Source organism: Merops nubicus, unplaced genomic scaffold (assembly GCF_000691845.1).
Source record: "Merops nubicus isolate BGI_N331 unplaced genomic scaffold, ASM69184v1 scaffold13418, whole genome shotgun sequence".
NCBI lineage: Eukaryota > Metazoa > Chordata > Aves > Coraciiformes > Meropidae > Merops > Merops nubicus.
In genome coordinates this window covers 1-14,280 of record NW_008626415.1, presented here as the reverse complement: position 1 = coordinate 14,280, position 14,280 = coordinate 1, and the positions used below count along the sequence as shown (strand labels likewise).

Below are 14,280 nucleotides of genomic sequence, written 5' to 3'. Positions count from 1 at the left end.
GCCCCCTGCTGGAGCAGGTCGGAAAATTTCCTCTTCCAACAGCAGCACAGAAAGGAGTGAAAACCTGGTACAGAAGGTTTTGCTGCTGACTTTAGTGAAGCAGAATATTTTTCCTGAAGAAAGCATCCATTCAGCTCCTTACAGGATTCAACAGATAAAAGCATGCACACGCATGCATATTTTTTATCCTCAAAAACAGGTAAAAATGAAAATAGCAAGCCAACGTCTGTGTATTAGGGATATTATCTGAGTCACCAATGAAATACTCTATGGCAAAATAAGGCAAGATTAAAATAAGGCAACAGAGAACAAATACAAATGATGTTCTGTGGCTGGGGGAGAAGCCATAAGCCGCTCTAGAGAACTGAGAGCTGGGTGCCTGGTTGTCTCAAACACAGCAGTTAAGAAAGACCACTATGTAAACCTAATGTCTTAATGGCATTACTGAGATAATTTTTTAAAAGGTACAATGCAACTCAGGAACATGTCTTACCAAACTGCATCGAAAAAAGTTTAATTACATAATACGATTCCACTTATTTTAAATTATATATAATACTGCTTTTTTACAAACACTTAAAGAAATCAAGGAAAAATACGTTTTATGGACAAAAGCTTCTCTTGCACCAGTTTTAAGAACAAGCAAGACAGTAAAAATAATAAACACAGAACTAATCTGAACAAACAGGCAACAGTTCAGATGAAGCTGACTCGAGAAAGCAATGCAAGTCACATCTAGCTCTTGGTCAGCTTTGGTTCTGCTGCCACCTGCTGAAATAACAGGAGTTTCCCCCTTGCCACCATAGCTAATATGCAGTTTAAATTAATCCACTGCATTAGAGGGCAATAGATGAAGAAAGGTCACGAAGAAGATGAGGTGCTTGCGTAATCAAAGTGCACATCCAGAGTGCCGTACACCGAACTTAGTAAATTGAGAACCTTGTCTTGAATGATGTCAACCTGCTCTGAAGGGCAATAGTCATCCAAACTTGATCTGTAACAAGGAATTGAAAAAAATCACGAGAAAATATGAGTATCACCACCATCATGTTTTGTATTCTTGTAATGCTCTGTGTCTAGGCTGAAGCTACTTTCCAACTGTGGTGAGTTCTGCCTCCCGGTGTCCCTTCAAAGCATAGCACTGTGCTTCTCCTCACTACTTGCGATGGCAAAAGTTTGCCTGAAGTTGAACAGAAAGCTGGAGTAGCTGAGGAATGTGACCTATTCCTCCCTCCAAGTCTAGTCTCTTCCCAACTCTGGCACAGAACACACTGGCAGTTGGAGTTCAAGCAAACGGTCTCATTAATGGACTGGTGGAAAGTTAAGATTTAAAAATTGAAATGCTACTAGTAAAATAGGTAGGAAAACTTGAAAATCAGGTTTTTCACAGTCCCTGGGATATAACATTATGTACGTTAGCTATTAATGAACTGCAAGCAGATACTAGTAAAAAAACAGAGCTGACACTTCTTGGATTTTATATGTCAAGATCTACATAAATGTCTGTTTTCTCTGCAACAGTGGATAATGATCCTGCAGCTGCACAGGCAACAGAGCTTTGTTTTATTGTAGATATTAGCCAAACTATTTCATGTCAACAAAAAACAATTTCATGTCAGCTTTTGCTATTGTTGCCTCCCTTTAAGGGCATACTTAATATTTTTAAGTGATTAAATTACAAGTTGTCAACAGGTACTCTGTGGTCTTCAAGTGTTGTCCCAGGACAGATGCCTGGTTCTCCCAGGTCCCTGGCCTCAAACACCATCCTCTTCTCCCAAATAATAAACACCCTTACAGTCCAGTAAAACTGGCTGTTAGTGCAGAACCTTTTCTTAGCTGTGTAAATACTGTCACTGCCTTATGATCAACATTTTCAAATGTCAATTTTCACTCCACTCTAAGGCTTTCACTTTAAGACAGAATTTGAGATATGCCAACCAGTTCAATATTGAAAGAATCATTTAGCTTCATAAGCACAGTCAGAGAATTTTAAAGTAAAAGTACTTCCATAGCCTTACCGAGCAACTGTCACGAGTGTGGGCTTGGGGATATCTTTTAGTAGAAGTTTAATGGATTGTATGAGGCTTTCAATCTCCTGTTCAGTGCTAACATGATGAGGAAGTTCCACATAATCACAGGTCAGACCAGCCTGATGGACCTACAGGTAAATTAAAGAGATTTTAAATTCTGTTGATGAATTATTGATATACCTTATCTGTGTAAAAAGTCTCTAAGATACCATCCCTAGCCTAGTAGGTAACTTACACCTGTTTGGGCAGTCAGAGTTGTCAACTGTTTTTTCCCACCTTGTTTTAAAACAAAAAGAATACATTTCTGGAGGTTGTATGGATTGTTTGGTCACCCCCAGTACGCTGTACCTCTCCTATGAATGCAGAGTATGCTGCAGCCTTTGAAGACGATAGGTCTGATCTTTTACAGACAGGTACCTTAAGTTGTATAAATGATAACAACAGACCCTGGTGAAATTAAACCTTCCTTCACAGAAAGCAGCCTGGGATGTCACAGTCCTGAAAGATCACATTGATGTTACTTAAATATAGAAAAGCAGAGCAGAATTTCAGAAGCTTTAAAAAGCAAAGTTGGTCTCAGTAATAAGACATTAAAAAAAAAAAGGAAAACTACCAAAATCTCACAAAGTCTGAATCAAGAAAGAAGTCTGAAATTAAGCACGATCCTTCTCTCTCCCTGTTGAAACTAAGTTTTTGAAATCTGCCTACTTTCTGCTTTTTTACCTAGTCTCCTACCATTTCGTAGTCTGGGCTTTCCATCCTGTTTTTCAGACTGTGAACTAGTTCAGCAAGTGGCTTCAGTCTGAAATGAAAACCAAAACTTGTTACATAAACAGCTGGAAACACGTTTATTTACCTTGAGTGGTTTAAAAAAACCCAACCAACACAAACAAAAAAAACCTCCAAAAACAAATAAACAAACAAACAAACAAAAAACAACCAACAAAACAAAACAAACAAAAAAAAAACAAAAAAAAAAAAAAAAAAAAAACCAAAAAAAAACAAAAAAAAACACAAAAAAAAAAAAAAAAAAAAAAAAACACACAACCAAGAAAACCAAACCAACAATAAGGAAAAAAAAGAATGTAGAAGTTATTGTGGCCTAGGATTTGAAAATGAAATTATTGTAGTTTCACCAGGTCTTAGAAAGCCCCTATAGTCACATCTCCCTCTAGCAAGACCTCTTTGTACTTCTTTTAGGGCAGACCTGGAGAGAAGCTGAAGCTGCTGTAGCTTCTGTAGAGAAGTCATATGAACTTGACAGAAAATGCTTGTGGTCACTGTTACACAGGTCTGGCAGTAACAGCTGGATTTGACGAGGAATGTAAGTTATTTCCTATCAACAGAAAGCTCAGACTTTCACTGCTTGTTTTCAGCTGAAAACATTTAATTCAAAAGTATAAGGATGCTGCTGAGATGTTTTGTGGACACTTGCTCAGGCACAGCCTTTCGTTCACGTCCATCTTCCACACAGAGCAGAACCTTTGGGAGCACAAAAAAAGTCCCTCTCCATATCCTCTGTAGTCTGATGCTTTTTTGAGCACTCTGCTTCAAATAGATCACTAAATTTTTACTCACCAGATGCACCTCCCTCTGCAGACAACAGAACTTGCATGAAGCTGTAACAAGGCTGATCTTGGAAGGGCTACTATGGCCCTGGAGACAGCAGACCACCTTTCCTTTTGTTTTGTCTGACTCTTTGTGCTCTAGAACTAGAGGAATAATGGTAGCCTTGCACAGACCCCTATCCAGCCTCTCTCCTTTTCTCTTAGCAAAGTGCTGGGCTAATCAGTTCCCAAACTACTGTTTGCATTTTAAGCCATTTAGAAATCTCCTACCCGGGATATGAAGCCCACTTCTGAAGGGTCTCTTCATCATCACTGTCACACAAATCTGCAAACGCTGCTTCCAGATCTTCGAGCTGATGCACACGGCTTTCAACACAATCTAGCAACTCCTCCTTTAAATAAGCACATAAAAAAGTGTGTTAGGAAAAAAAGAGGTAAGTTAGCCTACGGTTTAAATTCTGAAATGATTGATCTACTGGAAGTGGGAAATCAGAAACAAATGATTCATTACTACAGAACACCTTTTCAAGAGGATCAAAATGAATGCCTGCAGAAGCTGTTATACCTTCAGAATAAACCACCTCTCTTTGCTCTGTCTTTCAACATATAAAAAAACCCCAAAAAAACAAAATATCTACATTCTGGCAGAATACACTGGGAAGAACTAAGAAACTGTGTATGACTGATTGTTGGTTTTGTTTCTATAGCACTGAAATGCTCATGTGAGTACAAGCTTTACATTTTTATAATGAAAGAATTTATTTTTTAAAGTTTTTTTTAATATTAAATCCAATGCATTTTCAGAAAAACAACCCAAAAATTGATGTTTTGAGCTTCTTTCAACTCTTTCTTTCTTTGAAAAACAGAAAGTTCACTAGTTTTCTACCTTCAAAGCCTTTAAATTGACTGTGTCACTATAAAACCATCCATGAATCTGGTCTTGTCTTGTTCAGTTCTACACCAATCCATTACTCACTGTCTGCCAACTATTTCAGTTGTCTCCTATAAACTTCTTGGCTTTTGTAAATAACTTAGGCCCTGAAATCATGTTGGGAACTTAAATCACAAGCTTTTGTCCCTTTCATATTTAACCACCTTTTAAATAAATAACTGTCTTTATTGCTGATTGACTAAGAAATACAAAACTCAGTTCGACAACCTTCCACTTTTCCATTTCTTTATACACTTGTATTAATTAGGATTCATTAATCTGTGATAATGATATGTGTTGGCAAAGAGAAAATCTTGTTTAGAAATTACTTGGTGTAGTGAACCATTAACAAGGCTGTCTCCATGATTTTAGGCTCGGGACTGAATGACTATTTTGGCAGCTGGAGCAGGCTTACATTTCCATGGTTCAGAAGCATACAATGAAAGGTACCTTACAGTGGTATACCACTACCCTTTCCACATCTAAATAAATGGTAAAGTACCAGGTAGGCACTCAGCACAGCTCTGTCTGCCAAGGAAGAGCAACTAAGCAAGGAAGCAGAGAGACTGGAGAGAAGACCAAAAAAAAAAACAAAATTTAAAACCCCACAAAAAAAAGGCAAATGAAACAAAGACCCCAAAGACCTGTTGAGCCAAAAAGACTGCAGATGACTGTGTTTTAATTTCTGCCTTGTCAATTACCTCTTGTTTACAGAAATTAATTTTCACACAAATGCTAAATATTTATGTAGCTCACACATTTAACCAAAATGTTTAATAGGAAAGAACTCCTATGAAGCTGCTGATAAGCAATGAGCATGCTGCACAGCTTAACTGCAGACCACTTCATTCAGCATCTTTCATAGGTTCCTTCCTTCTCTTAACTGATATTTTTGGGTAAATCAAAAGCATCATTCCCTCATACATGCCACAAGGAAATATCATACCTCTGTTGCATTTCTATGAGGCTTCTTGAAATTGTACAACTCCTGCAAAAGCTCATATTCTGTCTTTGAAAAAAGAAAAAAAGATGCTAAAAATTAGACTCTTCAAATGAGAAACAAATTCCTCAAAGCCCTCCTTCTTAAAAAAAAAAGAAAGAATTTGATCAGTAAGGTCATTCCTCTACTCTAATACTGCAGATAGCTCTGTCTAAATGCAGGGGAGAAGACTGTGAGGCTTGAGAGAGCAATACTTCAGTGACCTCAGCCAAGCTTTTTGCAATTGTTTAAATCTGCCTTCAAGAACACAGCTGTAAAAGCTAAGCATTTACAGTCTATTAGTTAAAGAGTCTCTGAACTTAAATATACATTTTGCTGAACTATGGTCCCAGTGAAATGCTGAGTAAAACTAAGACAGAAGATTTAGGCAGATAAACCCACCAGAGAATATGATTATAAACAAAAACTGCACAGGTAAGGGCTTCAGGCTTGTTAGTCAAGCTCACAAGTAAACTATTTTTTTTTCTGAGGGAATTACCATAATTTACAATAATAGAGGGAACCTGGTTAAGAACTATTAACTGCAAATGAAATTATTATATTAAAAAAGGTATACAGGGCGCTCCGCACAAGTCCACTTCCAGAAGTGTTTCCTAGTGAGAGCTTATCCTAGCACAAAACCAAAAAAAAGCACAATGAACAAAACATGCATCACCACACCACCAAATGGCCCCCAAAGTGACAAAAATCTCAAACTCCTCCATTATTTTATTGAGAATATATTTTACCTAAAAGAGGTTTAGAATTATGTTCATATATGGCAAGGCCCCCATGGTGCTTGCCCTTTGCTGTGTGCTTTTCTTTGTGATTTAGCACCACTAGCATTGCACCTTGTCTGAAGAAACTGTGATCATAAGGACAATGTCAGAAGCTAACAGAGGTCAGGGGCACTGTTCACTTCTTTACAGTGAACAAGGAAGCAGTTGTCTAGCTGAAACTCAGAGATGTCAGATGTTCTCCAGCACAGGCTGAAGTTAAAACGCTGTTAAGAGATTTAAATGCTAAAACCAGTCAGGACATTGCACAAAAATTTGTAAACCTAAATGCCACACCCAATTTTTATGGCAGATTAGTCAGTTCCTAAAAAAGTCCTGTTCATGTCAAGAAAAGCTGCTAACTGTTTTGCACTTTTGAGGATCTACATATTTATGACTTTATACAGGTGAGCTACCTTTGCTTTGCAGGCAAGTTACAAATGGAATGCAAGGCAGAGTCTTCAGCTCAGAGCTGTGGCATCAGAGACAGCTGCTGCTTGCTCACCCTTATGCTCAGCTGTCCAGATAAAGGAAATAAGAGTAACATCCTCTCATCAGGACAAGTTATCACTCTTTAGGGATAAAAAATGATACAATCTGTCATCCTCCCATGATGAATCTTGCTGTGGGTATTTGGAACATTACTTTTGGAAACCCAAGCATAGATTTTATATCCCAAGCAAGAAGCTCAAAGCTATTCCAAATATAAGGAGCTACCCCTATTAGGCTGCTGTACTTTGAAGTGCACACTCTCTTAGAATGTCTCTCCTTCAAATACTACCACAATTAATGATCATGATGAGCTGATCTGCTAGTTTAGCTTAGATGAAAGTTCCTCCATAGACACAAATGCTAGCTAGGACTGGTACTCTTCTGTGAATGCCAAGAGGCCTCTCCATTGTCATGCTTACCTGGGTGTACATTTCTTTGAATGGATTTTTAACTGAAAAAAAATCTAAGTCAATGTCTAAAACATATGCATCCCCTTTCTGCAGTACTTGGCAGACATCTTCAACAACTCCCCTTACTGGGCATTCACTGTTTGTGAGGGAGCTTGAAACTGAGTGCTCTGACAAAGCTTCTGCCTTGTTTGAGGCACTTGCATTTTGTACCTCCCTCTTCTTCAGACTTGGGGTGCTGTGATCAAGGTCACCAGGAGCCATTGATAAAGAGGCAGAAGTGGTGCTTGCTGTGTCATCTCTGTTTAGTTTCAGTCTCTTAGCAGATGCTGCTTCACCATTTTCTTCCTGGCTGTTTGGTGCTTCAGTAGGATTGATGAGAATGACGTGCAGATTTAAAGGCTTCTGGTTTTCTAGCTGATCAGCAGGGACATAAAGACCATCACTTAAAAAGTAATGATCTGTCCCTGTAACCCTATAATTGATAATAATTCAGTTAATATACATCTTTGAAAAGAGCATAGAAAAAAGCATGTATGCTTAAGGGATTCTGAGAAGAATGAATAGATGATTGGTGAGTAACAAAAGCAATAAAACTGTGTACAAAAAAAATTCATTTTAATCTGCAGGCTTTTAAATAGATGGGTTTTTTTATCATTCTTTATTGTTGAATCAACACATTAAAACTCACTCTGTATTTTTTATGATAGCCCTACAAGGTATTTAATGGATAACAAAAAGATTCTACATTATGCACTGCTAAGATTAATTCACCATTGAATTGCATTTTAAAGACGACGTTCAGCATTTAACAAGGTATTGTCATCATTATGGCATACAAGGCTGCAAAGCTATGGATATTTTGTCTTGGATTGCCTAGTTTTAATGCAAAATTTTGTTGTGTTTGAGAACTGGCCTGAAACTCATGGATGTTGACAAAGCAAAATATTATGAATTAATAGACAGCTTTTCTTTACCACTGATACAGATTCCCTGTTCTAAGTGGGGGAGAGCAGGCAGCTCAAGGATTAATACCTATATATCAATGGCACCCACTTAATTAAAAACAAACAAACAAATAACAACACTAAAATCCCCGCTCGCAGTGAAAATTTAAAGAATATGATTTTCAAGCCTAATTCAGTACATTGCATCTTAAGCATTATAAATTCATAGTAACATCAAGCCTAAGAAGTGTGAACTTCTGCTCACTCGTGTTAAGGCCTCATTTGATTACAGAGCACCATCATCAGTCAACCACAAAGACAATAGTTTCATGAGCAGCAGGGATTTGAAGTTCAGTTCCCCCATGTCTTGGGGATGAATTATGCTAAGCTTGCTGATGAGGCATGCACGGGGCCTCTTCTCAGAAATTCTCCAAGGTTCTACATGAGCTCATGATACAGCCTTTCTTTTAGTGGGACACCAAGGCATCTATTGCCTATCCAACCACCTGCTGTCAACAAAACTTTTAGGAAGTTTATATTTCTGAGTACTCTTTGCTTTCTTTCTTCAACATTTCTGTGAGACTAGAACCTGCAGAAAAGATATCTGACCATCTTCACAATGCAGTTTGAAATGCTGTTTTCGAGGCTGCTAAAGTGATTCAGAGGATCTGTGGGAGACCGATTCGGCCATCACAAATTATTCCTGTATGTGTATCAGTTCTCATGGCTAAATGTAACTGAAAGCACTAGCTTTTGTCTTATTACCTACGTTTACTTTAGATTCAGAATTGTAGAGCTTCTGTGTTTTTAGGTAGTAAACCAAAGCATTTCTCTGCTGTCTTCAGTTAAACTTGTTTCAAAAGATTTATTCTGGTAGGCTGGCAGGAGACATGATTTGCAAATGTCCATTCAAGCTGTACAAAAATCACAGTGCAGGAACTACAGTGAACATGAAACTGTCATTGCCTGCATCTTGCAGAATTACCAGGGGATGCCACTGGAACTCAGATCACAGAACAACTAAGATTGGATGGGACGTTTGGAAGTCTCTTGTCAACCATCTGATTGAAGCAGACCTAACTTCAAAAGTAAATGAGGCTGATCAGGGCCTCATCCAATTCAGTTTTGACTTTATCAAGGAATGGAGAATTCTCAGTCTGCTTGTGTACCTGTTTCAGTGCTTGACTAGTTGCTAAACTTAAAAAAAAAAATCAAAACAAAACCACAAAAAAAAACATATACAAGAAAGAATCATCAAGGGAAGGGAAGAGATTTCTCCTCTTACTCAGGACAAGAAAGGTCATATTCAATACACTCTGCCCAGGTTTGGGCCTCCAGGACAAGAAAGATGACAACAAACTGAAGAAGTGCCGCTAAGGTGATCAGAGCGCTGGAGGACGGGGAAGCTGAGGGAGCTGGGTTTGTTTTGTCCTGGTAAGGGAGGACTGAGGAGGATCTAATTTCTGCCCTCTGTTACCCAAATCCTCTGTTAAAAATTACTGCAAAATATTTAAAAACCACCCATGAAATGCTGCAGAGACAGAATTTATACTATTAGCATAAGACGGCTAAGAATTTACCTGATTGTAGTTGTTGATACATCTTTCCCAACCAGAAAATGGTGTTTTCCTTCTGAGATCTGCTGAGCCCAGGGTGGGTGAAGCCATACTACTTGAGAAATATGGCCAGCATAAACAGCAGGCATAATCCAGTTCTCAATGCTTAATTCACTGCAACAAATGCAGAAAGACTGGAGATAATATTGTTATTTTTCCTTTAAGTAAAACATGGTCAAGAACACAACGTCTTGAACACTGCCACGCAAATTGTCTGAAGTTAGTACTCTGTGTAAGGTTCACATCATCAAAGGAACAAAAAGATGGAAATCCTTACGAATAAAACAGACCAAAAATGTCTTTAGCAGAATTTTAAAATTTAGGACTGTAAAGTAAAATCAGCTTCACTTTTAGTGTGGCATTTTGATGATAAACTACATGGATTTGTTGTCCTTTATCTCTTGATACATTACACAAAATACTAGGAGCACCATCAACGCTGTTCTAAATAAGATCAAACTGACCTCAGGGGAGTATTTTGCTGCAAACTGCTCTAACTGGATTTTAAATATAATCTCAGTAATTAAAATGAGTCAATCAGCACCTACAGAATAGCAACTTTCCCAATTATCAGCACTCCGCTTTTTAGATGCATGATACAGGCCACAGGACTTCTTATTCTGGCAAGGAAGAAAACAAAATATTGAATATGGGTAGCAATTACATACCAATTACATCACCTTCTCATTGCTGTGAATCACCACAATGCTGAAGCAATCAATACTTATTTTAAATCAGGAAAAGACAAAAAATGGCAAAGATCATTCTGTGCCTTGCTACCTACCCGAGAAGTTGAGGAAAAAAATAAGTCTTAATGATCTTAATAGGAAGAGCTGGTCAGCTTCCCATATTCAACACAGGAGATGTTATTTCCATCTCAAAGTCAGTATTTCAGTATGAAGAGAGAAAGGTTGTTTTAAAATCACAGCTCTTCAGACACAAAGCATCCAGTCAGGGTGCTGTCCTGTTACTCAGAGAAACTACTAATTGGGCTAATAACATGGTATACTACTGAACAAAAGAAGTGTGGCCAGCAGGTCAAGGGAGGTGATTTTCTCCCTCCACTCTTGAGAGACCCCACCTGGAGTCCTGTGTCCAGCTCTGGGGTCCTCAGCACAAGAATAACATGGACCTGTTGAAGCAGATCCAGAGGGTGACAAAAATGCTCAGAGGGATGGCACACCTCTGCTATGAATGAAAGGCTGAGACAGTTGGTGTTGTTCAGCCTGAAGAAGAGAAGATTCTGTGGAGACCTTACTGCAGCCTTTCAGTACTTAAAGGAGGCTTTTAAGAAAGCTGAGAATAGACTTTTTAGTAGGGCTTATTGCAAAAGGACAAGGGTTAATGATTTGAAACTAAAAGAGGGTAGCTTCAGGCTACATAAAAGGAAGAATTTTTTTACAATGAGGGTGGTGAAACACTGGAACATATTGCCCAGAGAGGTGGCAGCAGCCCATCCCTGGAAACATTCAAGATCAGGTTAGACGGGGCTCTGAGCAACCATGTCCCTCCTCACTGCAGGGGGGTTGGACTAGATCATCTTTAAAGGGCCTTTCCAACCCAAAACTTCCATGTTTCTACAGACAATTAAACAAAACAAATCTCTAAGTCTTAAATGGCTTGATGTCTGACTTAAATATTTGATGACATTCAAAAAACACAAACATAACTTTTTTTTTGTGCAAAAGAAGAAAGCTTTCAGGAAATGTGAAAAGATAGAACATATAACTTGAGGCTGAGTTACACCTGTTCTGTTCATATGTCCTATGCAGTCATACCAATATTCATTGTAAATCAAAGGCAGCAGGAAGTAGACTTAAAAGTATTCTAAAGCAATATCCAGGACTTACCTAAAGAGAGCTTCTTTGTCAAATACAGTATCTGCAGGCATGTTCACAGGAATGAGAAGGTCTGGATGGGAATCAAGATGAACAAAGCTGATGTTACTGTCAGGAAGATGCTTTGAACCAATGGCACGATAGATGAAAGGCAGCACCTAAAACAACACAAAGAAATATACGCCCATTGTAAACAGTGAGCTGAAAAATGCAACAGCTTCAGCAACAAAACTCTAGTCCCACACTTACTCCTTTAGAATCTGGGTTAGGGGGAGGAGGAGGTGGAAAACAATACAAAGGCGAAACAAGGCCAGTTGCAAGACAGCTCATGAATCATAATCATTATGAGCCCAAGAGTTCCACACATGAGAAGCTTCTAAAGAATCACAGCTCTACTCCCTCCTTCTTCCTTCTTTATAGGAAGTCTTGTATGCAGAAGCTTTTCTCACTAATCTTTCAACTCAATTCCTAGTTTTTTTCACTTACAACTGAACCCCAGAAATGCCTTTCCTCTCCTGCAGAACATTGCCCCTGCATTGCTTTCTCCATGTTATAAAGCTTCCTCTACATGCATAGATGTTGTGGAGATAAAAACATCTCATTATTTGAGATTATTTAACTTTTAAAAGTTAACTGACCTACAATGATTTAAACTGTAGCTTATTTTTTAACCTATCCCCCTTGAGGAAAGGGCTTAATTCCTAATCTGTACGTGACTTATTGGCTGCATTGAAGAAACTGCGGTTCTGAACTGCTCTACCTTAACCCCTGCTGAAGGTCTTCACGCAAGGGGGGAAAAACAGGAGATGAGGCAACTCATCCATTTGTAGCATAGCAAACCACTGGAGTGCAATGATGTAGGGTGGTAGAATGAGAAGACTGGTGGCTGATTCACCATACCTCTTACACTGAACTGCAGCACATGAGGTTAGAGGGCAGTAACTGCCCGAGCTGCCAGAACAAATCCAGCAAGGACTGTGAATCACAGCCCTATTCGACAGGGAGTGTGGAGACTGTAAAAGGACTGGGCAACAAAAACTACTTATGTTCTCTACAACAGAAACTAAGCTGCTTTTTTTTTTTTTTTCTTTTTGCATAGAACTGATAAAGGGGACAAATCTTGGGTACTGCATGGTCATAGCCATAAGACATGCCTGACAGCTGAAATTCAGACAGCATTCCATCTGTCCAGTAATAGATTCTTCAGTTTACCTGCTACAAATGCAGCTCTATGTATACTACTGTAACAGTAGAGAAAATAATGTTAAAAATAGCATGGGTTCCCTGATCCATGATTTCTCTCTCTTTGGAAGAAGGAAGTAATCTGAGCTACCTATCAACCTGCAATCTTTGCAATTAAAGTTTCACCCCAGGTAAGCGTAACTACAAATCGTGAGGCTGGGAGAGGATGGAGGAAGGCACGAGCAACTGGGATCTCTAACCTTGCAAGTTTTCCTGCTTTGGATTACAAACAAAATTTCCTTTACATCTGTTGTTATTTTTAATCATGGTATGATGTGTCTGTCTAGGGACACCTTGCCCTAGGGGAAGATCAGTGTCTGGAAAGGGCCACATCAAGTTTCTGTGAAGTTCCTACACTTTGGGATGAAAGGACATATAGGCTTTATGCAAGACAGAACAATGCATATACACACACATATACTGAAAACAGAGCATATATTTAGCATGAATAGAGATTGTTAAATTAATTGAAAACAGAAGTATACACAGTAAACCAAAAATGAATCATTAAAAGTCATTATCTCACTACTCCTATCACAGTGACACTCAGTCCTCAGTTGCCAGGGAAAACCAGCTTATCACAGCACCACCTATTTCACTGTCTCTCCGCAAAAAGCAACCTGTATTAAACTATTTACTTACAAGTGCAGACTATTATGTTCTTTAGTAAACTTTATCAAACTAAAATTTCCTGTTTGCAAGACACTAATAGCATTAACATCTTTCATTTTTATCTCCAGAAGGTCTTCATGCCCTCAGCAATCCTCACTGAAATCAGTGGGCTTCTGCACCGCAGTGTACAGAATACGATTATTTAGGGCTAAGGCCTCAGATTATGCTACTATAGAGAAACCATGTGGGAAACCAGAAAAGAACATTCAAAAGCAACTCCTTCTTCACCTCCCTGTTTAATTACTAAGTGAAAAAGGAAAGTTCAAAATCTAATAGTTTTCATCAAGTGGCAGTCATTCTGCTAGTTGGGATCTGATTACATTTACCGATTTGCTGTCAGTGTGTCATACACTGTGTAGGATTAAGTTTCCAAGCACTGCACTGGTGCCCAGCTAGCTCTAAGGACAGTATAATGTACCCAGTATGCCCTTTTAACTATAGCGACTCCCACCCAAAGGGGAGGGGGAAATAAATAGAAAAATCAGTAATAATTGGTTAAAAAGATACCAAAATCCGAACATGGCAACAATTAACCTGGACCACCGAATCAGGAAGGAAATTCAGGTCAGCTGATCTCTGAACTTGTTTCACGTTTCCGTAGCGAAAAGGGCCACAGGCTGAGGGCGCGGGGCCGGCCGCTGCTCCCCAGCAGCCCGGCACCATCCCCCGGGAAGAGCCGGCCGCTGCGCACGGCATCTCCGCGCACCTCGCATCGCTCCTACCGACCGGACTAAGCCTCCACACCGCGGAGGGAGGGAGGGAACTCGTCCTCCTGCACCGCC

At 39.1% G+C, this 14,280-nt stretch overlaps 1 protein-coding gene across 1 annotated transcript; it reads right to left on the bottom strand.

The window, feature by feature from the left end:
* Positions 1-630: 630 nt before the first annotated feature.
* LOC103778412 (chromosome unknown open reading frame, human C5orf22) lies at positions 631-14,194 on the bottom strand. The gene is made up of 9 exons (XM_008945999.1): positions 14,033-14,194; positions 11,597-11,742; positions 9,711-9,860; positions 7,196-7,658; positions 5,476-5,538; positions 3,869-3,990; positions 2,766-2,832; positions 2,019-2,158; positions 631-994 (listed from the first exon to the last, which is right to left on the bottom strand). The coding sequence occupies exons 1-9, from the start codon at positions 14,192-14,194 to the stop codon at positions 862-864; spliced, it is 1,446 nt and encodes a 481-aa protein (XP_008944247.1). The 3' UTR covers positions 631-861.
* Positions 14,195-14,280: the final 86 nt, after the last annotated feature.